Source organism: Medicago truncatula, chromosome 5 (genome assembly GCF_003473485.1).
Source record: "Medicago truncatula cultivar Jemalong A17 chromosome 5, MtrunA17r5.0-ANR, whole genome shotgun sequence".
NCBI classification, from domain to species: Eukaryota; Viridiplantae; Streptophyta; class Magnoliopsida; order Fabales; family Fabaceae; genus Medicago; species Medicago truncatula.
This window is the reverse complement of record NC_053046.1, coordinates 2,749,701-2,776,696: the sequence shown is the minus strand read 5'-3', so window position 1 is coordinate 2,776,696 and position 26,996 is coordinate 2,749,701. Positions and strand designations below refer to the sequence as shown.

The window sequence follows — 26,996 nt, the reverse complement described above, 5'->3', positions numbered from 1 at the left end:
CTTTTTGAAATTTTAAGGTTAAATATCTGAGACATATATATTTGGCCTCTGAGATATAAAAATGTTAAATTACATTTATATTTTTAAGTTTTACTTTGGTTTTCCCCTAAATAAAAAAGTTTTACTTTGGTTTTTAAATTTTCCTTTTTCATTTAATTTTGATCTCTAAGTTATAAGCACTAGTTACTTTGGCCCCTTAGGCTATAAATGTTAGACACTTTTATCATTTTTTTTGTTTTGCTATTTAAATTTTAAGTGTTAAGACACTTTGGTTTTTATTTTCATCATTTCATTTTAGTCCTTTTAAATTATAAATGTTAGACAATTTAAGCTTTTAAAATTCAAACATTCAACATTTTGGCCGTATAAATTACAAACATTAAATTTCTCTCCAAAAAAAAGTTACAAACATTAAACTGTAACAAAAAAAAAAAATTCATAGTGTTTAGAGTATAAGTGTTTGTAATAAAAAAAATGGAAAAAACTTAAGAACTAAGATATCTTAAAAACTAAACTTGAACTATTTTTTTAAAAAGGAAACGATTTTTTTTATTTTTGAAGGATAAAAGGAAACGAAATTAAACCCAAAATTGATAATGGTGTTTTTAGAAAAATTGAACATTGTTCCATTTTTGTAAGAGTACAATTACTTTTTTTTTTACTTATAATATTACTAGCACATCTCTTATGAACAAAGTTAATACTACTCATCAGAAAATTAGAGCATCAATATTCCCAACTACACCGTCATTCTCAATTTATAAAATATTCCCATCTGAATAGAAAAAAACTAGTCAGTGATTAAATTATAACAAATTAAGAATTAAGAATATATATATAATTAATGTTACACTTATAAATATGTGAAGACAAATTAATTGGGTCAAAAGTCATCCATTTGTTAATTACACCATTTGACTTAATTAATTTTTACCTTTTCTTTTCTATAAATCAACCGCTCATTAATCTTAATATTTAACACTGGACCCCAACACGGTTTAAAGCTACCTTAATTATGTAGAAATTATTTTTCTCAAGCAAAGCCAAATTCAATACGTTCACTTATCATTCAAGGAAATCACAAGTTCTATAAATTGGAATTATTTGTAGCCAATTTATTCCATGCAAATACTCTTACTTACACAATGGCCAAAACCATCACTGCTTCACTAATTTTGATTCTCCTTATTGTTGCAACTCTGAATGATTATAGTGTTGAAGGTGCAGGAAAAGAGAAAGATGTTGGTGTTGACGACATATCTAAAAAGTTTGGGCAAGAAACAGATTGTTACATTTTGTATTTGAAATGTGTGGTATTTCGTATCCTTATCTTTTGTCCTGCGTACTCTACGTTTTGTCTTCATCATGAAACTACCGCAGCTACTACTACTACTACTCCTAAAGCTGAAAACCTTCCATGATGGACCAATGGTTTGTGTGATAATATTATAATATATGTGTGTGTGTGTTTGTACTTTTAAAAATAATAATAAGTTGTGTTGTGTGAGTGTGTGTGAGAGTATTATAAATTATCAATATTATATAGTGTTTAAATAACCTTTATGGGCCAGTCCTCTTAATTATATTGTGCTATGATATCATGGTTGTACTTATATATATCCAGAATTTAAATAAAATTTCTAGTGTTTTTCTTGTCAAATCGATGGAAATATGGTTTTGGCTAGCATTACAATGTTATATATCATGTTTATTTTTTTTTGTTATAGTTAAAGCAAATTCTTTTCACCAATAAGTGAAAGAAGATAGTTATAATACTATATATGCATGTTAATTTGAGTTTTTGTAAATGGGTTGGAGTTTTTGTAATTTGAGTTTATAGACAAAAACTGAACTCATTTAGACGAAAATTGTTTTTAGTTTTTCAATGTAAAATTATAGACGAAAACTAAACCATTTTAGACCTGAAATTGGAAGAGAATTAAGAAAAGAGATGTATTTGGAGAGAACATGAGTCAACACATGAATTTATGTTTTTCTCTCAATAGTGATTTTGGATTTCTAAGTGGGGAGCTCATGAGTAAACTCTATAGAAGATTTGGGATTTCCAAGGAAAAAAAAAATCATATGGGTTATAGAATTCGAAAAGGGTAATTTTATCAACAACAACAAAAAATTGAGGGTTGCGGAAAATGTGTGAGTGAAAAGAATTTTACTTAGTTTGGATATCCTTGATCAAATCCAGAACAAGACAAATGAGCGTTAACTTATCCATCTTTTATTTAATCATTTAATTTACACTTTTATCCTTTTTATTTAATCAAAAATGTAGTTCCTAGTTTTTCTTTAAAATAAAGAAAAATGTAAATATAAGAAAATATAATCACCAAACAACTTTTTCTGTGTGTAAATTGGTATCATCCGCGAGCGCAACTGCAGAGACTAATCCCTCGAGTCTTGTGGGACGCAAAGAGATAGCAAACGCTCCCAAGAGTTTTAAAGTTGTTGCATGACCAAGATTGGATTCGAACCAAGACTTTGGTTAAACGAGAAAAGACAGTGTCATCTCATCTATGCGTTCTTGGATGTTTAAATTTATTTATGTAGTATAGAAAATAACTATGGTCAAATAAATTTGACTTTATTTACAAAAGGATAGGTCAGGCGCACCCAAGCTGCATATTTGATATTAAATTGGAAAATTACAATTATAAGGTAATCTCCTTTGTTAAGCTTTCAAACCTGAACTTGAGATATAGTCTATTGTTATATTAATCACTCAATTCTCTTTGTCAATTGGTGTGAAACGAAATTCAGATAGCTTCTATGTTAAGTAGTTCATCTTGTACGTTTTGAGAAAATTCAAATCGAGGATCTATTAATGTATTATTCAATTATCTTAAAAATTTGATTTTGGTATGAATTATAATAATCTCCATTTTAAAGATTGAATAGAAACATGGTGGTAACTGAGAATAGCATAATCTCCATTTTGTATGGAAATAATGTTGACCTTTGAAAAGAAAAAAAAAAAATCAAACATTTGAATGTATCCTCATTGAGAGTATATAAACATTAATTGGATCATGAACCTCAACCACTATATTAGTAAGCACGTTCGTACGATAAACCACGACGTGCACACGTTATTATTTAATCATCTAATTCGTGCTTGCATGATAAGTATTGGTGACAAAATAATGCATAATTTTTTCTCTACTAGAAAAACCACAAGGTATCCTAATTCCTAACATTATTCTCATCACAATAATGGCAGTGTCTTTATCCAAAAAACGGTCCAAATTTTCAAGAAAATTAGAACCCAAACAATCTTGTTTTGCCTTCACAATTCTATACAGCTTCATACGTAGAATTTCTGCTTTAATCTTTCTTTTAATCCTTATATACATTTGGTCTTCTTTCTCCACAATTATAACAGGAAACATCATTCATGTTTGTTTTTCTACAAGAAAGCTCAATGATAACTTCTATTGTGTTTCTGCAGCCACTCATACTAATCCTTCCTTTGATATCCCAACTTATTCCATAAACAATAATACTGTTAGCACCTCCATTATTACTACTACTGAAAAAATTGAGGTTAGTAATAATGTAACACAGGAACTTGGAAATTTGTCAATTGGTACTCCGTATAATGAAGAGGTTGCAAATGCTGTTAAGATCATTGAGGAACACTTGAAGGTTCATCGATCTTGGAGGTCCGAAAATAAAAACAATGCAACTTGTGATGATGGTAAAGGAATATATGTGTATGATTTACCATCCAAGTTTAACAAGGATTTGGTTGGTCAATGTAGTGACATGCTTCCATGGCAAGATTTCTGCAGATATATAAGTAATGAAGGGTTTGGTGAACCAATATCAAAACTTGGTAAAGGTTGGTATAAAACTCATCAATACTCACTTGAACTTATTTTTCATTCAAAGGTTTTGAAGCATCCATGCAGGGTTTATAATGAAAATGATGCAAAGCTTTTCTATGTTCCATTCTATGGTGGTCTTGATGTGCTGAGATGGCATTTCCAGAATGTTTCAAATGATGTTAAAGACAGTTTAAGTTTGGAATTAGTTAAGTGGCTTGAGAGACAAGTTAACTGGAAAAGGAATTTAGGTAAGGATCATGTTTTTGTTTTGGGGAAAATTTCTTGGGATTTTAGAAGGACTAGTGATTCTCCTTGGGGAACTAGATTGTTAGAGCTCGAAAAACTTCAAAATCCGATTAAACTATTGATCGAACGCCAACCGTGGCATGTGAACGACATTGGAATTCCTCATCCAACTTATTTTCATCCGAAATCAGACAACGATATAATCGATTGGCAGCTGAAAATCATAAGGTCGAACCGGAGGAACCTTGTAAGTTTTGCAGGCGCAGCGCGGGATCATGCGGATGATCACATAAGGTCGATATTAATCAACCAATGCAGTTCCGAAAGTGACGGTAAATGCAAGTTTCTGAATTGTAGTTCTGCTAAATGTAATGAGCCAGAATCAATTATAGAACTTTTTGTGGAATCTGAGTTTTGCTTGCAGCCACCGGGAGATAGTCCAACGAGAAAATCGGTGTTTGATTCACTAATATCGGGATGTATTCCTGTTCTTTTCGATCCTTTCACGGCTTATTATCAATATGCTTGGCATTTACCGGAGGATTATGATAAGTATTCTGTGTTTATGGACAAAAAAGAGGTGAGGGAAATGAATGTGAATGTGGTGGAGAGGCTTGGGAATATTTCATTGAGAGATAGAGAAAATATGAGGAGATATATTGTATATGAATTATTGCCTGGTTTAGTATATGGTGATCACAATGCTGAGTTTGATAAGTTTCAGGATGCATTTGCTATTGCTATGAATAATCTGATTGAGAGGGTCAATAGATTCAAGGACTGATAACATTATAAAGTATTTTGGTTTAAATTTACTTTTTTGGGGGGAGTGGGGTGGTTTACTAACAATACTTGTAAGTTGTAATCTGTAAGTGATAAAGTTTATCAATCCTAAATTATTCTATTTCTTTGTTGAATGATTACTCTATACTTGTAAGTTGTAATCTGTAAGTGATAAAGTTGATCTATACTTTTATTCTATTTCTTTGTCACAATTTGCCTAAATCGCGCCACGATAAAGTTTGTATGTGCTACAGCTACACCCTTATCCAAAAATCGTGTCATGTGATTTCCCAAATCGTATTCCAGAAAAACACCCATATACTGTCTCAAAATCGTGCCACGATTTCAAACTTCCAACACACACTAATTTTGAGTCACTTGCTCAATAGAAAGGAAAAGAAAAAAGTTGTCAAGTATATAACATAACAAGATATTCACCAAAAATGAGTTGTTAATGGTAAAGAAAAGGAGAGTAAATTGATGTAAATGGTTGTACATGGAAAATAAATGATCTCTTGTTATTAAGGCATTTTGAATAAAAATAATAATTGTAGTCCAACCCACATTACAACCTTAAGAAAGACCTTAGTGATTCATGACTGATTTCATGTTTGATAATGTTGTTTAGATGTATTTCAAAATTTAGAGAAACACCACCTGCTTTAGTGTATAAAGTTTATGAGGACTGTGATTATGGTTAATTGATTGCTGATTGGAATATTTGAAATCATACTTTGAGACTTGAGTTAGCAATTATTTCATCTTCCTGCTTTGATTCATTGATGTTATTAAATTTGATTTTGAACTGCATGAATCATGTGAAATTCCCCCAATTCTTTGTAAATATGATATGACTAGGATTTGATTATTATCAAAGTTTGGAAGACCTATTTCATTTGTTTTCATACGTTATTGAAGATAAAACTAGTAAAAAATGAAATCAATAAAAAGCAAGGGTGGAAAAGGAAAGGCGCCAATGGGTCCCCTTGCTTTAGCTCTCTTTGTATAATAATTTTCTCCGTGAGTGTGGAAAAGTCCGGCCCCCTCTAAAGTGATGGTTTTCTCTTGGCAATCGTTCATAAACCGTATCCCTACCAAAGTTAATCTCTTAAGACAACGAATTTTACCTACAGAGTCTTCGGTTAGGTGTGTGTTTTGTGAAGAAGTGGGGGAAACAGCGGCTCATCTTTTCCTACATTGTCATTTGATATTCAAAGTGTGGGCGATGGTGTGTGGTTGGTTGGAGATTAATTTTATTACACCTCAATCTCGTTTCAACATTTTGAATGTTGGAGTGGGGAGATTGGGAAGAAAAAACTTTGTAAAGGAAATTGGATGGTTTGGCATTCAATCTTATGGACGATTTGGAAAGCGAGAAATGATAGGATTTTTAATAATCTTGTGAAAGATTATGGTGAAATTGTTGATGAGATTAAGGTGCTTTCGTGGAATTGGATGGTTTCTAGACTAAAGAGGCCTCCGTGCCTTTATTACGAGTGGTGTTGGAACCCCAAGAAATGTTTACTGAGATAGTTGGGGTAGTTTTAGAGGCGTCCGGGACACTTGGAGTTGCTGGCTGCTGGTTTCAGCAGGTTTTTCTGCTAATGTCATGTCATGAGGCAGGAACTGCGTTTTTTGGCCTGCTGTTTTTCTGTTGTGTATTGGGGTTTTTCTCTTTTTTGTGGATTGGGAGTTGGCTGTTGGCCTTAGTTCTGTTACTGCCGGAGCCCTGTATTGTTTCTTTTGGCGTTTTTCCCTTGGCCTTCTGTTTGTACTTCTAGTATAAGTTGGCGTTTTTAATTTTGTCTTAGATGGATGAAGGGGTAAACCGCTAAAAATAAACCCACACACAACTGCTAGGTCTCGAGTTCAAAACTGGATCACCACGTTCGGCCTTGCAATTTCGGCATTTATCAAGTTGAGCTAGAACTTCTAGATAAAAATTTGATAATTTAAATATAAATTATTAATATTTAAAAAAAAACTCGGTATCCGACTCAATATCAATGTATTAAATTAGTTGTTTAATGCAATAATTGTATTGATTAGAACTTGATTTACCGTGTTTCGTTTGATTTTATTTTTTTATAGGGAATCGTTTGAAATTGATGTCAAGTCAAGAGACCTTAGTTTAATAGATGGATTTGTGAAGAAGAAAAGAAAAAAAAAATACATGGATTAGCAACAAATCATCACCATAATAATATCTCCACAGTAATTGCAGCCATCATTTGAATTTATTTTCTCATTCATTGTAATTATTAGTTTTGATTCTCTTGAAATATTTTTAGTCAAACGGATCAATTCTTAACAGCCTTGATCCATGCTTATAAATGTACATTTCATATCTTTCATAGCCTTCACACTAAACTCCTATCATCAAAAATAAAATGGTTATGTCTTTGAGCTTTTTAGGTAGAATTTCGGCTTTAATCTTTCTTTTATTCCTAATCTACATGTGGTCTTCTTTATCCACTATTATAACAGTCAACACCATTCATGTTTGTTGTTCTACAAGAAAGTTCAGTAATAGCTTTTATTGTCTTTCTTCACCCACTCATACTAATACTTCCTTTGAAATCTCAAATTATTCCATAAACAATAATACTATTAGCACCTCTATAATTACTACAATTGAAAACATTGATGATGGTAATAATGCATCTCAAGAACTTGGAACTTTTCCAATTACTACACCATATGATGAAGAGGTTGCATATGCTGTTAAGATCATCGAGGAACAATTGAAGGTTCAACGATCGTGGAGATCCGAAAATAAAAACAATGCAACTTGTGATGATGGTCAAGGAATTTATGTGTATGATTTACCATCCAGATTTAACAAGGATTTGATTGGTCAATGCAATGAGATGTTTCCATGGCAAGATTTCTGCAGATATACGAGTAATGAAGGGTTTGGTGAACCGAGATCAAAACTTGGTAAAGGTTGGTATAATACTCATCAATACTCACTTGAACAAATTTTTCATTCAAGGGTTTTGAAACATCCATGCAGGGTTTATAATGAAAATGATGCAAAGCTATTCTATGTTCCATTCTATGGTGGACTTGATGTGTTGAGATGGCATTTCAAAAATGTTTCAAATGATGTTAAAGATAGTTTAGGTTTGGAATTAGTTAAGTGGCTTGAGAAACAAGTTACATGGAAAAGGAATTTAGGTAAGGATCATGTTTTTGTTTTAGGGAAAATTTCTTGGGATTTTAGAAGGACTAGTGATTCTCCTTGGGGAACTAGATTGTTAAAGCTCGATGAATTTCAAAATCCAATTAAGTTATTGATCGAACGCCAGCCGTGGCATTTGAACGACATTGGAGTTCCTCATCCAACTTTTTTTCATCCGAAATCGGACAATGATATAATTGATTGGCAGCTGAAAATCATAAGATCGAATCGGAAGAACCTTGTAAGTTTTGCCGGAGCGGCGAGGGATGATGCGGATGACCATATAAGGTCGATATTGATCAACCAATGCAGTTCGAAAAGTGAAGGTAAATGCAAGTTTCTAAATTGTAGTTCTGTTAAATGTTCTGAGCCAGAATCAATTATGGAACTTTTTGTGGAGTCTGAGTTTTGTTTACAGCCACCGGGAGATAGTCCAACGAGAAAATCGGTTTTTGATTCGCTGATATCGGGATGTATTCCGGTTCTTTTCGATCCTTTCACGGCTTATTATCAATATGCTTGGCATTTACCAGAGGATTCTGATAAGTATTCTGTGTTTCTGGACAAAAAAGAGGTAAGGGAAATGAATGTGAGTGTCATGGAGAGGCTTGGGAATATTTCATTGAGAGATAGGGAAAATATGAGGAGATATATTGTATATGAATTATTGCCTGGTTTAGTATATGGTGATCACAATGCTGAGTTTGATAAGTTTCAGGATGCATTTGCTATTACTATGAACAATCTGATTAAGAGGGTTAGCAGATTCAAGGACTAAATTGACTGGATTTTTAGTTTGTTGGTTTCATGACATTATAAAGTATTTTGGTTTTCATTTTTTGTAGGGGAACCATATTATTGCTTGTAATGTTCTTTCGGTAACAATTTTTGTAATCGGTGATCAGCGATAAAGTGCGTTAATATTCAACTATTTTATTTCCTCATTGAATGATTGCATTTTTGTTATTTATCTATCTACATTTATGTTTAATCCATTATAAAGTTTGTACTTTTGGAATTGTGAAGTTACATTGTACATTCTCATACACATAAGTGACATAAGTGAAAAGCTTTCTTGAGTTGAAAGAAACCAATATACATGAGTAAGTCCTCATCTCATTCTCAGTGTTAAAATTTGAAATCCCAACCTTACAAAGAAAGAAATGCTCATGATGGTCAAATGCTACTGATCTTCTGCTGCAACATAGAAAAACTGAAGCTAAACTACGAACCATTAAGCGGATTAATAATACAAATGCTCTACGTATGACTAAGTATTTAAAATAAGATTGGATACAAATCATACAATTGAATTGATAAACACTTGTAAGAAGAAATTATGAAAGAGAAAGAGTGTTGGAGACGAGTTTTACATATAATATTTTTTAATTGTGAAATGTCTTGCTAAGAATAATTTTTCTTACCCATCGTTTTACATAAAACATTGTGATTGTTTAGAATTTTGTTTGAGGTTAATTACTTAGGAAAAATTTGAGGGTAAAATTTATAAAAGGTTGGGAGAATGTAACATTCCAAATTCTCATGACCAAATATTTAATTTTTTATTATTCACATTATTGACAAAATCATACATGTTTTTATTATTATGGGTCAGTGAATTGTGATTTTAGACTAAGGACACCTTAGTAAATCCACCAGACAATAGAGAGAAAAATTAGAAAAATAGAGAAAGAGAGGCAGAGAAATGTGAGACATGCAATTGGAAGAAGAAGAGAGAAGAGAATCCGAGGGAGAAGGAATGAAAGAAGGAAAGAGAAAAATATCGCCATTGGAAAGATTAGAGCCACCATGGGTGTTGGAAAGTCTATCAATTCTACTTTGGGCAAAAATAAATGTAACAGGATTTCTCCACTTACATTTTGATTTGATTTCATGATTATTCAATTTTGGTAATTTTATGATTTACGTATGCATGCAAGATGTTTAATGTTAGATTCAAAGATGTCATTATATGGATTGTCATGCCAATTTTGTAGAGAAAATGGGGTAACTATTAGTGTGTTGCACAAGAAATGATTGTTTTATGGCTATGTCTGTATTAATTGGATCACGGCCATTTATGTGTACCTCCTAGCAACTATATGATTGAATTTATGCAAACTACACTCAATTCCCTTCAATTTGAGTACTAATTTTGTAGGTTTTGAATTAATATTGAGGTGTAAAGACGTAAAACAAGATAGATGAAAATGCAGAAAAAAATCTGGACGGGTTTGGAGGCATCACACCCGTAATCTATAGTAATAATTGGACAAAGATTTCAGCGTTGGATTCTTAAAATTGATACGACAAAAATCCCACCACGTGTGAAACCATAATCAGACAAAGATTTCAGTGTTGGATTCTTAAAATTGAATCAGTTATTGTAACTTGTAAGCTAAGTTTCACTTCAACTATAACCCTTCAGTTATTCTCTTCTCATCTCAGGTTTTAGCATGACCCCTGAAACAATCGGTGAACAAAAATCTGTGTTTGATTTTTATGTCAAGGTTGGTTACTCTTTCATTTCATGTGTTGTTTGCTTCATCTTATAACTTCAATTTTGCTCATCTCTAATCCACATGCAGGATGCTAAGGGAGGTATTGCTAATCTCGCAACTTATAAGGGAAAAGTTCTGCTGATTGTCAATGTTGCTTCTCAATGGTATCTTTAATTTTGTGCAATTCTTTTTGTTCATCACATTACCATTGTTTCAATTGTTCAAAAAATATTTACAATTCTAGTTTGTTGTTTGGGATTTTGAGACAGCGGCTTAACCGACTCCAACTATGCTGAGTTGAATCAACTATATGACAAGTATAAAGACCAAGGTTTGTAATTTATTAATTTACACTCTTGTATATTGTTAATTTTTTCTCATTTCAAACTGTAACTATCATAACCTTTGCATAAGCATAGATATATGAAGAAATAGGATGGAATTTCTTGGAAACTTGTACTGACATCTTGTGATGCATTACTGAGATTTTTTTTGTTCCTTTACGAAATTGTTTCATTGATACGTATGAATGGATTGGAAATTTTGAATAGGCTTCGAGATTTTGGCATTTCCATGTAATCAATTTCGCGACCAAGAGCCCGAAACTAGTGATAAAATTGTGGAGTATGTTTGCACTCGCTTCGGATCAAAATTTCCCATCTTTGGTAAGGTAGGTCTACTTACAAGTCTTCTTTGAAAGTGCATTAATCATAATCCAAAAAGTAGGAGGGTATCCCGCAACTAGTATTAGCATTTGTTTTGTTCTGCGATGAATTTTATGGAATTGTGATGGAATATCGCGTCTGGACAAAAATTTCCCTGTTCTATATATGTGTGTGTTTGGACGTGGTATTCTATGTGCAAACACAGATCCAAACACACACATAATAGAACAGTAGGCCTAATTCCTCAGAGATGTAGAGTACCTGTTAATTGACCACTCTTCTTCCATCAGATTCAGCTTTGTTCTCATTGCCAAGGTTTTAACCCTGGACATTTGATTAAAGGGCCTAAGCTACTATAATTAGTGGCAAAGAATCTACTACAAACTAGAGGTTGTGGATCTAGTCTAGGAGATTAAAATGTTGCATAACTGGTTATCTGGTTGATTGTACAAGGTGTATGATGTGATGAGTACTATTATGTGTTAACTTGTGCTAAAAATGCTTTGAAGATTAATAAAGACATTTAGTGTATCATATATCTTTCTCTGATGTTCTCATGCTAGATTAAAGTGAATGGGTTCCATTCTGCTCCTCTGTATAAATTCTTGAAGTCAGGGAAATTTGGAGTAATTTTTGGAGATGACATTCAGTGGAACTTTGCTAAGTTTTTGATTGATAAGGATGGCCAAGTTGCCGCTCGCTATTATCCTACCACTTCTCCTCTTAGCCTTGAGGTAAACACAATGTTATTTTTAGGTTTCACTTTGCCCTCTTAGGTTACAGGTGTTGGACTCTTTCATCTTTTCTGTCACTGTCTAGATATAATGTTTGGAACGCCGGGAACCAAATTTATGTTGTAGTAAAGTAAATGTCACTTTGATATCACTGTCTGTAATTTTTCTGGCATTTTTGTATTGCAGCATGATATTTGTCAGCTACTTTGTGACGGCAAGCTACTTTGTGTTGAGTAAAGGCAAAGGTTCGACTCGGTAATGAGGATGTGGATGTAAAGCATGTCTTCCTGAGTTCATTATTATGTTCCTTTGTGTAATGGTAATGAATTGGTGTATGCATAACGCTCAGTTTATGCTTTAAACAAACAAGACCTGTTTATACTATTATGGACATGATGTTTGATGCCTTGTTTAGTTGGCAATGTGATTTCGGTTCCTTTAATTCCATTATTACTGTCTATGTTGTAGCCATTTTCCAGACTAGTCGTTGGTCTCATTTTATTCCCGACGTTAATAATCCTTGTTAGTTAGAAATAGGAGAAACTATCATAGTTTCAAGTCTTTACACTTTGTTGAGACCAAAACCTAACAATGTGTAGCAGTGATATCAAAGTGGATTTGTTTTCAAGCATCGTTTATCTCTGGTTTTCTTAGTGACTAAGTCTCAGTTTGTGCCTAAACTATTTCATCCAATTCATTTCATTTGTGTTTCTTATTCCAACAAGAGTTTAGTACTTCTGTAATTTTAATTAAACACATAAATAAGTTACTTCATGTACCTCATCAAGAGCAATTCTATCTTCTACCAAAATGTTCCCAATGAATCCAACAATGAGTCACCGATAATCAATCATCTTCCTAATGTACATGGGTAGTAGTGAAATAATTCAGTCTACAGAGATTAGTGTGACTTTTATGGGTGAAAAATAGATCAGTCATGACAACTTCCATTAATAAGCTGACTAGTTTGACAAACAAACTATTCTAAAAATAACCTTAACCATTAATAATCAAATAGAACCGGCCTCTATTTTACCTAGACTTTCATTGCTTTGCACAAGTTAAGACTGTTACTTAACCCTAAAATGATTCATTTGTTACAGCATAGGTTAGTGCTAACTTGTGACTCGTCGATGATGATAACAAGCAGAGTCACAATGCTTACAAATTCAGTTCATCTACAACAACAGATAAATATAATTACAGCAATATTCTTCTTCCTCCTGAATAAACTTTCACCCGTTCATCAAATCAATACCAGTGTGTGGTTGTGTACTTTTCACGTCTACTGTCCTTGATCCATGCCACATTGTGCCTGTTCCAGAAGCTGTATAGTTTTGATTAGGTGGCTCACTTCCTGGAGAAGCTAATTTGTCACTACTCTGAGGCTCAGAATCGTCATCGTCTTTTACAGCAGTTTCTTGTTTTGTTGTCTTTGGCTTAGAACCACCGTACACAAAGCTGCAAACTACCACCTGCAGCAACCAAAGTCTCATTTGTTTTGGGGAAAAGGTTTCAATCTCAAGCATCCTAAGATGCACAATTGCCTATATCATTATTGACCATGGGCCTATTTGGATTGGTTTATTTTAATTTATCAAATAGCATGAGCATTTGAGAAACAACTTATGACATGTCATAAACTGTTTCCAATCACAAGCTCTCCAGGATAGCTTAGGGAAACAGTTTACCTATAGCTTATATAAATACAGTTTTATTTTATTTTATCTTTTAATATAGCTTATACTTAAACACTTATGTGATAAGCGCTTATTTAGAAATAGCTTAGTTAAGTTGTTTATCTAAACAGGGTCCATGCCAATCTCCACTGTAAGTGTTTTGACTTAATGTTCAAGCATAAGATTGTAAATGAGCGTGCAAGAACAATGAGAATCAGTGAATCGCCATTGTTACAAAACCATTGAGATTGCAATTAAGAATATACCTGGACAGGGCTTGCAGCAATAAGCCTAGCAACCCCACCACCGATAACATGACCATCCATGCTAGAAAGGGAAACACTAATGCCACCAGTTCTATTGTGAGGTCCACCATCTTCAGCAACCAAGTAAGAACCAGATAAGCATAATATTTGGAATCGACCCTGCAAACATGAAAAATAAAATGTTGACTATTGCTTCATATGAACAAACCTTAGGCTAAGCGGTACTAACTAACCACTGCAAAAAAAAAAAAAAAAAACAGATTTATACACACTACAATACTGCAATGACAGAAATGAATGACATTAAGCCATTAACCGTCCCTTTTCTTTAATAGTCATAACTATAATCACATCAATTAACTTGCAAGTTAAAACTAAATTATAACTATTTAAGGGATTTAGTAAAACAGCGATAGAACAGATGATATTTGTAAACATAAAATGTCTTGTAGTGGAGGTAGCCATTGTTAGTTCTCTAACCTCGTATGTAACACTGACACTGGTAGAAGCAGGCTGGCGCAGAGTGACTGAAGATACAGTCCCAGTTCCCGACAAGACGCATAAAGCGCGTGGTCTATGTTGTGAAAATAACAATAACTTTTCTACAATGTCCTGAAACAAAAGAAAATATCCAGTCAAGGAACTTTGAGTAAAAGCTTGAAGGTTTAGTGATGAATAAGGCTACTAAGTTTGTTGTTGTGCAAACAAAACAAAAAAACAAGTTCGTTACTTGAAAACTACAACTAAAAGTTAGATAAAACAATTATGTTTATGTGTAAAAAAATCATCACAATTTACATGCAACTTATAATTCAATCAATGTGATATACATACATGAGTGTCTTCAGCAATTTCCACTTACATAACCCCTCCACATGATTATTGGTTAAGTAAAATCATCTAATCAAACGTTCTGAACGTAATTACATCTTATCAAACTATCCATGAGGCTTGCGCATGTTTTTTTCCCCCAAAAAATCATGAGTGTCTTCCGCAATTTCCACTTACATAACCCCTCCACGTCATTATTGGTTAAGTAAAATCATCTAATTAAACATTATGAACGTAATTACATCTTATCAAACTACCCATGAGGCTTGCGCATGTTTTTTTCCCCCAAAAAATCTCTCTATTGCAATATTCTTAGGCTTTTTTGTTAAATAAGAAGTACTCAACTTCTTTCAAGTCATAATGTAGCAACTTTGGTTGTGAAAATATTTAGCTGTTTCCTTACGTCAATGTCAACAATGATGTTGGTATCATTAGACCAATGGGGTATTATGATTTAAAAATATGATATAGAAAGTTGGAAACAAACCAAAATCTTCTGTTTCAATACATGCAGCCTCAACATCATTGCATTCAGATTTTTTTTTTTTTTAAAACAACTAAATATAAACAAAGTGGATTGAAACCTATACGTATGACGAAATGGAAGAATACAATTACCTCTTGAGGTCCAATGGTGATAACATGAGGTGAAAAAGCCTGTCCAGCGGAGCTGTTCATCCATTCACCTTAGAAGGGATAAACAAAAACGTTAGAAATTAAGTATCACTTGCACATTGCAATCTGTACAGAAGATAAACATCAGAAACCATGAAAGATAGTTATCTATGTATAACTGCCTCGGTTAAACCAGTCTTATACATGTCTGGGAGATTTGTGAATTCCAATTACCATCAATTTAGCCATTTCTGACGTAAGAATATGACCGACATGTAACCAAGTCAAGAGAAACCAAATTACTGAATAATAACACTTGGACCACCAATATAAAACACAACAATGGCAAGGAATAAAAATAGTTGCAACTGGATAAAAGCAAAAGAAAAGAAGGAAATTAAAATCATCAGATTAAAGTATAAAGCATCTAGAAATGGAAAAATAAAGATAGAATTTAATTTCTTCAAAATCCTACGTGTGCTGCTTTCATCCCTAAAAGTCACCGTCTATCTAAAGGGATCAATCTATTAGCAAGTTGATAATTTCAAGAGAGTAAACTTGTTAGCAAGTGAACATCAAGGACCAATTCTTGAGGTCCAAAGTATATTTTTTCTAGTTAATTGACAAACAGTTGTAAACAAACCAAACCAAATGAACAAAGCAAATTCCAATTCCAAATCCTAAAACAATACATACAATCAAATAATATCCATCCATATAAAAACAGAAACCATACCTAGAGCAGCTAGCTGTTGCTTCCTTCCACTTCCCGGTGGCCGTCCTCTCGGCCGTTTCTCCGAATCAGGAGTAGAATTAGCAGTGGCAGACATAGGAGAAAGTCTCAAAGAAACAGGTACATCAGGACCATACTTCCTAGGCCTCCCTCTTTTCTTTTTCACAGACTGCTCCCCTGAATAAGGCACTACAGCACCATGACTAAAACTACCATGCTCATGCTCTACTGAAAATGTAGAACCATCAGAACCACCATGAGGATTAGACAAAGCTCTAAACCCAGGAGGTGGTTGTTGAAACACTCTTTCTTTATGCATGTAATATGAACCAGACCCATCAGAAAATGACATAGCTTCTCTCTCATCCATGCATTAACTAACACTAAAAAATTCTTAATTTGTGATTAATACGCTAATCTTTTTCCACTTCAAAAACCCAACTTTTTTTTTACTAAAGTTAACTTCTTAAACTAACCCAGATGAAAAAAAACTATGAAAATAATGAAAAGATTAGATTTTTATACCAAAATGCAGCGAAAACAGAAAAGGGGATCTAAACCCTAGTAGCTCTAGATATTGAATTCAAAATGTAGGAGAATGAGAAGCTTAAATTAAAGAGAGAAAACTCAAAATGGGATAAAAGGATAGTTCAGGAATCATAGCTGGAACGCATTTGGAAAATAAAACCCTAGATTTTGAAATCTAGGGTTTTGATTTTGACAGAAGAGTGCAGAGTGTAATAATGATGGGAAAAGAAAAGAGTTTGGTTGTGGAGAAGAGAAACAAAAATTGAAATGAAATATTTATATTTAGAAAATAAAAAATGAGTGAGGTTTTCAATTTTGAAGTTAGGCCTAAGTTTGTCTCAAAGAAAGGGACATGTGTATATGTGTATATTTTTTGTCGGAGCTAGGTTTAGTGTGTGTATATATATTTTTTTTTATCAATTGAGCTAAGATTAAAAGGATATTTAATCATTTTTAAAGTACAATACATAATATATGAAATGTTTGGGTTCAAATTCTGACAACTACAAAAAAAAAAAGTAAATTGTCAATTTCTCCTCTAAAATTGTAGGTTTCGTCAATTACCCCCCTTAAATTAACAAAACTTCAATTATCTCCCTGAAATTGCATAACGTTAATCAATTTCCCCCCTCCGTCAAATTTTTCTGTTAACTGTTTACGGTTATGATCAAATACCCCCCTGAAATTTTGCACTTATGTGCAAAACGCCCCTTAAACTTGAAAATTTATATTTTTTTATCCTTGACTCAAAAGATATTAAAGGCAAACAAATTAACAATTATTGATCATATAAATATGTATGGAATGTATGTTTATGCAGCTATTGGTCATAAAGGTATGTTATTCTCATGTGTTTTAAATACATACATATATAGAAGACTTTTTTTTACACAAGTTGATAATTATGTTAGAGTATTCAGTCATAAAGTACACAAGTCTTTGATAATTGTGTGTCGATATGTTAATATCTGCAGAAGGAAGAAGAAACAAGGCTTGTTGATAAATATGAAATATGAATGAAAATGCTACACATGACAAAATCATGATTTCTTTGGCATATATTCATTCATTTTCTTGTGAATAGAATTTTATGACAATAGGTATAATATACTACTTGAAGAACTAAATGTATGATTTTTGGTAAGAAAAAAAATCTAAATTTTTAAGTTTATAGGGCATTTTGCACATAAGTGCAAAATTTCATGGGGGTATTTGATCATAACCGTAAACAGTTAACAGAAAAATTTGATGGAGGGGCAAATTGATTAACGTTATGCAATTTCAGGGGGGTAATTGAAGTTTTGTTAATTTCGGAAGATAATTGACGAAACTTACAATTTCATGAGAAAAATTGACTGTTTACTCCAAAAAAAAATGGCGTTAAGAAAAACGTATAAAGAGAAATTTAAAAAAAAATATATATATAATAATTCTCCAAGAAAAAGGGTAATAAAGGCAACATGAAAATGTGTAAAATCATCGAGTTTTATTTATCCAAAGTGTAGAATAGAATTTTGCTATACTCTCGAGTCTGGAAGCTAGAATTTTGTATTTCATGTAGAATCAATTTTTATTTTATTTTTTTGAATAAATGTAGAATCAATTTTGTGCTGTAGAATTGATTTTTTTTTTTTTTTAAAAAAAAAAACCCAAACTCTTTGTTAAGACGGTCAAATCACGTTGAAGCCGGAAAAAAAAAAAAAAAAAAAAAAACATGTGTTTGAAGGCTATTGATGTAGAATTAAATATTGAATTTAACGTCCTTATTAGCTTAGCTCATTTATTAGGAACAACATATATGTAATATACGTAAAGTTTGGGGTTCGAATTCCGAACACCACCAAAAATATTAAATTTAACAATTTTTTTGTTGAGGGAATTAAATTTAACACTTGTACATACACAATTGCTAGATTTTGAGTTTGAATTTGAATAAAAGTGTTCAAATTAACAATATCAACAATGTTGATTGAATTATGTGGTAGTATTTCTAATCTTATTCAATCAAATTAGAAGGCGCAAATAAGTTTTAAAATTTATAAATTCCAAATTAAAAAATCAACCAGAATTGAGGTTAAATTTTTTTAATCATGAAAAAAGTGTATCTAAAAAACTGTGGTGGGCTTAACAGTGACTAGTGAGACAGGTAAGGTGGAAGCATTGAATTCTGCTCTTCACCCAGCACATTTTGCTCGTGCCTTGCAGCCGTTCCAAATTTATCCTTGCGCTAGTTAACTCACGTAAGTGTAAATGTATGCGCTAGTTAACTAACGCTGCGCAACTTAAAGAGCGCAAGTGTAAAACACTGCGTGAGTTAACTCACGCACAGTCTGTGCATACAACCAGAAGAGGCAGAAACCTCTATTTTCCCTATTTTTTGCAATCCTTCTTTCATACATTCATTCAAGCAAACATTTTTCATCATTCATTCAAGCATTCATTCAATCAAGCATTAAGTCATAAGTACATTACGAAAAATAACGGAATAAAATAACGAATAATGTCATAAAAATGCTAAAAAGCGAAAGTGTTATAGGATTACAACCAAATCCAACAAAATGTCAAACAAAAAAAACTACACAAGTCATACTGGTCCATCCCGTGGATTCCTACTCCTCCTCCGCGGTGCCGGCACCTGCTCCAGCATGCTCCACTCAGACTGTATGCCCTGCATCAAGCGCATAACCTCCTCTGAATTATGAAACACAACAGGATGTCCCATTGCACCGTCCACTCTTGCTCTGATGTTGCTGATGATCTGGTATGGGTCTAGAGGATGTCTGGCCCACTGCTGCTCAACAATATCCTCCTCATAAGGAGGGACAGGACGAGGAGGGGCAGCAGCTGCATAGTCAGGAATGGTCGTAGGGGGGTTCACAATAGGATGTGATACTCTAATGAACCATCTCATGTACCCCCTATCCTGATGGCTGAGGACATGTAAAGCAAACTCCGTGAAGTCCTGGGCCACGTCATCCGCCGCAATAAGTTCAATGTCTGTAGGAGCCCTGAGAATAGTTTGGACATACCCGTACTTCCTAAGAACCCGCTCTGACAAGTGATGGACCATCCTGTCGCTGCCGGTCATGATCCATCCGGAGTACCAGCATATGTCCTGAAAGGGCGTGATGTGTCGTCGTCTCTCGTACGGCCTCCAGGTGACATGTGAATGGTCCAACGAATCGATGGCAGATCTGTAGTGTCCAGGATTAGAAAAGCCCCTTGGAGGTTTCCATTGAATCACAAGCGGAGAAACAGCAGGGTCGTAGGCGTCATCATCAATCCTCGGAATGATGTTCGAGAAGTGCGTCAAAGTCCATCCCTGCAAACATAAAGAAACAAATATTTATATCACCGCAAGAATTATACAAACAATTAAACATTTACGATCCAATAAGTAAAAAAGAAGGAAAAACAAATATTACCACAAGAAATGTCATGTAACCACCACATGAGGCCATAGATGAGTCGGAGGTAAGAGATAGCTGCTCATATAGGAAAGCAAGTCCCATCCACCCCATGACCACCTTTCCAACTCGTCCATATCTTGCAGAGCAAGCAGCCAAAGAAGATTAATGTTTTTGCTGTTCTTCCCGGAAAAAATGATTCAGCCAAGCAAGAGCAACATAAATGCCTTAATGCAGGCCAACCTAACTTCAGCTCGCTCGTCTTGCTCCTCATGTGTGTCAGTCACAAGCAGCTGGTTACACCTATTCAAGAGCTCCTCGTACCGCCTCTTCAGTACACCAAAACTGACGTGAGCAGCACCCTATCTTGTCATCTCCTTAGCGGCAGCCTCCTCTGTAAAAAGTAGGCCTGCCTGCATCATCTCTAACCCCTCTTCACGGGTTAACTTTCTATCGGGAAGGAGCCTCCCAGTCATGGGGATGCCCAGGAGACACGCCACATCATCTAGTATGATGGTCATCTCCCCAACCCGTAGATGGAAGTTGCTGGTCTCCTCATGCCATCTATCTGTCATCGCACAAACAAACCCGTGAGAGATGTTCTCGTACCCACTAGTCAAGAGAAGAGTAAGACCGGACATATTCACTTCTGACCAAAACCACTCGTTTTGTGTTCCCCCGACATAGGCAGTGTCAAGTTTTTAAGGCTCAGCTTTTTCCCGTGCGAGATACCTTTCACCCTATGTTTTCTTCGAAACTGAAATACAAAAACAAAAAACAACAAACAACATCGTTAAATAAATAATAAGTAAATCAAACATTAAATATATGTTAACATAAATTTTAATTCTAACATTAAATAAGTAAAATAATAATTAAATTATACTTACATCGGCATCAACCCAGACCCTGCATGTCGGATGTCCACCAAAGTGAGGTAAAAGCGTCAGCTCAGAAGGCCCCCCTGCATATCTGTCCGGTCCGGCCTCGTACACCACCCTCGACACCCCCTAAAAACGAGCCCCACCATCATGCTGCTGAGGCTACTTAATATCGTCATGCTGCTGAGGCTCCTCAATATCAGGCTGCTCCTGCTCAATACCATGCTGCTCATGATGATCCTCATATTGATGCTACTGATACACATCAAATTGATACGACTGAGGCTCCTGAAAATGATAGGCTTGATCCTGCGCCTGCTCATACACCTGATAATCCTGCTGATACTGTGTCGGGTTCACCGTCTGGGATGGACCCGTCTGTGACGTTGACCCCCCCTGCAGCATCAACTCTAGAATGTCTCGTTCCCCCCACCTCTCCCTCGACCAACCATAGGAGGACGTAATGCTTGTTTCTCCCTCCGTGCACTACCAGTAGGGGCAGGCCTCCCTGCCCTAAGTCTGTCACTCCTATCCTGAGGTGGCTCAGGCGGTCTCTGAGACGTATTCCTTTGAGGCATATTTGCACAACATTTAACATAACACAAATTTAATGATACATTTTCACACGCACATTGTGTCATTTTCAACAATTCAACAACAATACTAAAATTTCAACAATGTCATTTCAATCCGTAAACTACCACATTGGAGTCAAACATATTATAATCAAAATTAACAAACCATATGCTAACTAATTTGATAATTCACAATCCAAAAAAACAAAATAATTACCATAGAGACATTTTACCAGACACATAGTGTGCAATTTTCAAACAACTAGGTAATCTAACAATTTGTAAACCCTAAACTACCACATTGTACTCTAAACAACTTCTAAACAACAATTCCTAAGTTAATTCATCACTAACAATCATCAAAACTAACATGCAAGCAAAAATTTTAAAAACCTAAAAATGTTATATTTCTTCAAAAAAAAACTAAAATTTCTACAAGTTAAATGCACTGAAGTAGGGTAATCATCACTTACTTGATATTGTGGGAGAAATTGGCTTTGAATGGTACAAGAATGGTGAAAATCGCACTTGGAGGGGAAAATTTCGTGTTTGGAGAAGTTGGAAAAATGAGGAACTTTGTCTCTGTTTTGCTGATAAACGACTTAAGTAACTGCTGCGTGAGTTAACTCACGCTGCGCTACTTAAGTGGCGCACAAAATACAACGTGCGCAAGTTAAGACACACTGCGTGACTTAACTTGCGCAGAGGTAATTTAGGCAACGCTGCAGGGCGCGATCGAAAAGTGTTGGGTGAAGAGCAGCATTCAGAAGCATTTGACTAGAAATGCCCTAAAAGAAGAATAAACAGAAGAGTAATGATACATAGACACCCTTTATTCCCATACACCCTTGTACATCCCATGCATTAGGAAGAGAGAAGGGGAGAGAAAAGAGAAAGTGTGCTTGTGCGGGATCCACGTGACTACGTGTCAGATTTTTGTGTGGGTGTCAAAGGGTGTATTGCCACCTAAGGATGTCTATGTATCATTACTCTAAACATAAACGTAGAATCAAAGAAAACTTATGCGGGCAAGTTAGAGGGGTACTGTGGGACCCACCAAAGTACCAAATCTAGACCACCAAATGGCCAATTGTTAGGATTAGCCCTCTGGGGGGGCTATAGTATCTTCATTTCATTTTGACCGGAAAAGCTATAAATCTCAGTTTTGATTAAAGGTTACATATCATTCAATGGATTTATTACAGATTAAAAGTTTTCTTGCTAACCCTCTCATTTTTAGAGGAATGTGTTACGGTTATCGGAGTTCGGTCAAGGGAAAAAATGTTATTTCATAAAAAAATATATATACACACACTAAAAGCGTTTAAATTTAAAATGTTATCAAAATGTCTATTTACAATCATTTAAATTATATCTTTCAAAAAAAATCATTGAACCTATAGTTTTTCTTTTGGTCTTTGAGGAAATGATTGAATTTTAGAAGCTGATATAACTAGTATAATTTAGATGATTAATAGTTGGAGAAACATTTTATACGGTGGAGTTCGAATTAATAATTTTCTTACTTCTTTACACTTGGTGTTTTTGAATTTTATCGCTAAGCTCTTCCAAAACGAAAATAATGTTGATAAAATATATTTTATGTTAATTTTAGCTAGTATTTGACAAAACATGTAATTGTTGACTTGCAGCTTCCAGTAAAAAAAAGACTTAACGCTATTCACAAATTTAAGTTAAATTCAATGATTAGTTTTTTTTTTTTATTTGAAATTCTACCCAAAAATTGTGTTTAATGATACTTATTCAATGGAGAGGGGAGAGGATAAAAAAAAACAATCTTTATTATTATTTTTTGAATGAGTAATAACTATTACTACTGGAATTGAAAAGGAAGGTATAAGAGCCAAGTTGTCGCTTAACCTTTTTCTCTAAGCTACTAAAGCAGCAATAATCAGACTCAACAGGGAAAGGTTATATTTTCATTGAGCATTGCTCTTCTGTACGAAAATTTGTGGCACGAAAGCGAAGAGTTACACTTATATTAATGAAAAAAAACAAAATAGCAATACGCGGCACAATATATGAGGTGGTGTGGGAATAAGATGAGGGGCACAGATCAATTCTTCGCTTTCTTGTGGCAAACTAGTCGTAATAACTAGTATTTTCCATTTTCATTTCAGGTCTTGAATGGAGAAAACAAATATAGGAAAAGATTAAATCCTATGTCATGCCATCACACTACCTTTAAATTAAGATGTTTCTAGATGTTATTTCTGGTGCATGCCTCTACCTGTAGAAAGAGCATTAATGAGACACAACAGAAGAGATAAATTTCATAAAAATAAAAAGAACCACCATGGCAAATTATTAATTAAGAGAAATGGAAATCATGTAAAAAGAAGTTGGAAACTAACATTAGCATGTCTGTGAACTTACACTATTAAGAAGCCTTACTCCAGTGCTCTCTGCTTTGCTTTTCTGTTGGCATAGTCCATGTACCCCTAGAAAATACTAACATATAAGTAGATGTTTTTAACCTGCTTACGCACAACCTAGAACGTAAACAATTGTATAATCTCAGATTCCCTTGCAAATAAAGGAGGGTCTTCACAATACACTCATGAAAAATTGGTTTTTAATGTGGTCCCAGAAACAATTTTCCTTTCAATCGAGTCTATCTCCAAACAGAATCATGAAAATACAGACAGAAACACTGTTGTTGTATACAGAATGAATTGCCATCTAGTTGAGGTTGTGGCCAAATGATTGTAGTGATGGGAGTAACTTCAAAACTTATATTTCAGGTCTTTCATTGTCATACAAATTCCTCATAATGATTTCTTCAAAACTTATACACCAAATAAAGACCTCATATGTTACATACATTCTTATTAAACTTTCCGCATAATTGAATTGTGAAAGCAAAGACAATAATTTTTCCATGATAAGTAACATGGGAAGAGAATTAGTGAAGCACAACAGTTGTAGATTTATGCAAGAAGCAGATCAAAGAACTTACTTGAAGTATTCCTACAGCAGCAAACTTGTCTAGCATAGTTTTAGACTGAACTGCATTTTTGAAGTTCAAAGGCTTTAAGAATAACTCCACATTCTGCACATAAAATTTAACTTCAGATTTTCTAATTTTTATTGCAATGACTAATCAAACTGTTGAAACAATTATAAGTTATATGTTGTAAATAATTTCTTTTAAGTATTATTAGTGGTTATGTGTATTGGGCCCATTAGTTTAGTAGTCTTGCCCATCAAGTTACATTAGCCTATATAAACACATTAGTGGTTGTAAATTATTTAGAACTTTGAAATATATTCAGTTTTCACACTATACATTTGAGTATGTGTAGCAGGATAAAGTAGGTTCTCTTTAAATGTATACTACTTGTTAGTTGTTTCACGTTTTTAGATATTTAGTTCTTTCTAGTAGTAGTTACCGAGAAAGTAGTGGTTGTAGTCGTGTTGGAAATTTCTGACTTAAGGTAGATTTAAATTCATTAATTTTAGGAATAGCAATTCTGTGAATCCACCTTTGATGTGAAGCACTCATTCCAATATGTATACTTTAGACCTTCAAGCATGTTTGTTCTACGGAGGTTATCAATGAGGACCTTCACTTGCACAGCCTGATAAAAATGTAGAATAAATGAATTGGTGCAGGAAAGCAGTAATAAATGGTATACAAATGGTCAAAGAAATGAAACACACATCAGGAGAAACCAGATTATATTCAAAAGGGACGCCAATAACAAGACCCTTCAAGGAATATTTAGAGATCTGCATGAAAACAGAGGAAATTGTCATAGCACATCTTAGGATTATTATGACTTAAATAGTTAAGAGTAGTACCAATAATGAATGATCAAAATAAAGATACACAATATACCTATGCATACTGCACAACTTATACCATCATAATTGTGAAAAAAATTAAACCAAGGCTAAGGGTTAACAAACAAAAAAGTGAAACAAGACTACACTAATGATTTTTTACTTCATAGCATACTTTTGAGTGTAACTAGAATGGATGGAAAGAAGCAAACTTGCACTACAGCAAAATCTAAGAGGAAGATACATATTAGATAACAAAACAAATAATTGCAATTCAAGGGTGTAAAACTACAATTCCTCAGATACCACACTTATAATTTGGGAATCTACAACATTTTTACAGTGTGCTGCTGCCAAGACATGTCACCTAAGATAAACCAGAAACTCTAGAAATAAATTCACAGAGTGCAACTATAAAACTGGATGCATGTAGAGACAGAGACATTAGCTTTAACTATTGACGAGTGCAAAGTATATAATGAACATAATAGCAAATTAAGATTTTATATTACGAAACACATGGTCAAAACACTGGCAGTTACATTGAAAGCCAGAGACTGACATCAACTATAACACATTTTGCAAATAAAAGTATAATTTGAATGCAAGAGACATAATAAGCTCACCAGACTCTTAAAATCAGCAGCCATTAAACTAGCGTTACTCTTCTTCCTGACGAGAACACTGGCATTGAACAAAACAATCATACACGTCATTTATACAAAGTGTTTGGTTCAAAAGAGGGTAATGCAAGCGAGGGAAAGTTCTAGATATTCATTTTGGTTAAAGGCAAAGGGAAGGGAAAATAAAATCAATTAATTATGATATCTTTTATAATAGTAAATAACTGAAATGAAAGGAGAAACATGTCTACAAAGAGTTGAATAGCATGATAGTGAATAACCAACCACAAATCAATAGATTCCATGAAACAACATCTCTATAAGACATTTGATCAAACAGGTTGCGTGCATGAGAGGTAAAACCAAGTTTCATGAAAATTGATTTTGAAGGTGATTATTAACATATTATGATTTTGAAGGTGATTATTAACTTATTATACCTGAAAGGAGAAGCAACTTTGTTATCAAAATCAGAAAGAGCGAGACCAACATATTTATCACCGACATCTAAACCCATCAACCTTCCACGTTCGTTCTTTGTTGTTTTGACCAAATCGTGAAACAACTCCAACGGCTTCATCTGCCTCATTTCCTCTATCTAATTAATTTGAGTAAGGTTAGGGTTTTCATCAATTTCCAAGTTGAAGCTAAAAATGGAAAATATTGGAGGAGAGAAAACAAACCTGTTATGGTGGTAGACGGTGGCACAGATAGGAGATCAGTGTTTTGTTTTTTTTTTTTTGAAAATAGAAGGGGTTTTTATCATGTAGCAATGATATTTGAACAACTATTTTGGTACAAAAATAATGAAAGAGAATAAGAAGATAATGTAAATATTTGTGAGAAAATTGTGCTAAAATAGCCGTATAAATATCATTTTTCTTTATCGTGTTACTTTAAGAAAGCTTCATTTAATTTTTATCTTTTTAACTTTAATATTATTGGATGTATATTTACTCTTTCACAATGTGTCAGATAGACTCATTGGATGTATATTTAACATTATCAATTAATGATGATCTGTGTTGATATTTGATTCTGCAGAATGTCAAAACAAATATTATAGTTAAAGAAATACAAAACTTAGAAGAAAAAT

The 26,996-nt window shown here is 33.8% G+C and overlaps 6 protein-coding genes across 6 annotated transcripts; 3 read left to right on the top strand and 3 right to left on the bottom strand.

The window, feature by feature from the left end:
* The first annotated feature begins 3,199 nt into the window (after window positions 1–3,199).
* LOC11439493 (probable xyloglucan galactosyltransferase GT20) lies at window positions 3,200–5,069 on the top strand. Its single transcript, XM_003611052.4, has one exon. It carries the CDS (start codon window positions 3,229–3,231, stop codon window positions 4,870–4,872), a length of 1,644 nt encoding a protein of 547 aa, XP_003611100.1. The 5' UTR covers window positions 3,200–3,228; the 3' UTR covers window positions 4,873–5,069.
* A 2,192-nt stretch (window positions 5,070–7,261) lies between these two features.
* Window positions 7,262–8,999, top strand: LOC11438968 (probable xyloglucan galactosyltransferase GT20). Its single transcript, XM_003611050.3, has one exon. The coding sequence runs from the start codon at window positions 7,262–7,264 to the stop codon at window positions 8,831–8,833; it is 1,572 nt and encodes a 523-aa protein (XP_003611098.1). The 3' UTR covers window positions 8,834–8,999.
* Window positions 9,000–10,511: 1,512 nt separating this feature from the next.
* LOC11436241 (probable glutathione peroxidase 8) lies at window positions 10,512–12,192 on the top strand. Its single transcript, XM_024784125.1, has 6 exons — window positions 10,512–10,565; window positions 10,644–10,720; window positions 10,826–10,887; window positions 11,108–11,226; window positions 11,785–11,955; window positions 12,142–12,192. The coding sequence occupies exons 1-6, from the start codon at window positions 10,512–10,514 to the stop codon at window positions 12,190–12,192; spliced, it is 534 nt and encodes a 177-aa protein (XP_024639893.1).
* A 683-nt stretch (window positions 12,193–12,875) lies between these two features.
* LOC11427047 (AT-hook motif nuclear-localized protein 5) lies at window positions 12,876–16,897 on the bottom strand. Its single transcript, XM_003611048.4, has 5 exons — window positions 16,083–16,897; window positions 15,350–15,417; window positions 14,381–14,512; window positions 13,901–14,059; window positions 12,876–13,430 (listed from the first exon to the last, which is right to left on the bottom strand). Exons 1-5 carry the CDS (start codon window positions 16,447–16,449, stop codon window positions 13,191–13,193), a joined length of 966 nt encoding a protein of 321 aa, XP_003611096.1. The 5' UTR covers window positions 16,450–16,897; the 3' UTR covers window positions 12,876–13,190.
* Window positions 16,898–19,085: 2,188 nt separating this feature from the next.
* On the bottom strand, window positions 19,086–22,326 carry LOC112421757 (protein MAINTENANCE OF MERISTEMS). Its single transcript, XM_024783326.2, has 3 exons — window positions 20,905–22,326; window positions 20,033–20,771; window positions 19,086–19,929 (listed from the first exon to the last, which is right to left on the bottom strand). Exons 2-3 carry the CDS (start codon window positions 20,126–20,128, stop codon window positions 19,192–19,194), a joined length of 834 nt encoding a protein of 277 aa, XP_024639094.1. The 5' UTR covers window positions 20,129–20,771; window positions 20,905–22,326; the 3' UTR covers window positions 19,086–19,191.
* Window positions 22,327–23,382: 1,056 nt separating this feature from the next.
* On the bottom strand, window positions 23,383–26,741 carry LOC112421758 (putative pre-16S rRNA nuclease). The gene is made up of 8 exons (XM_024783327.2): window positions 26,584–26,741; window positions 26,341–26,498; window positions 25,904–25,961; window positions 25,155–25,223; window positions 24,977–25,072; window positions 24,451–24,543; window positions 23,868–23,932; window positions 23,383–23,721 (listed from the first exon to the last, which is right to left on the bottom strand). The coding sequence occupies exons 2-7, from the start codon at window positions 26,487–26,489 to the stop codon at window positions 23,882–23,884; spliced, it is 516 nt and encodes a 171-aa protein (XP_024639095.1). The 5' UTR covers window positions 26,490–26,498; window positions 26,584–26,741; the 3' UTR covers window positions 23,383–23,721; window positions 23,868–23,881.
* Between the last annotated feature and the right edge of the window lie 255 nt (window positions 26,742–26,996).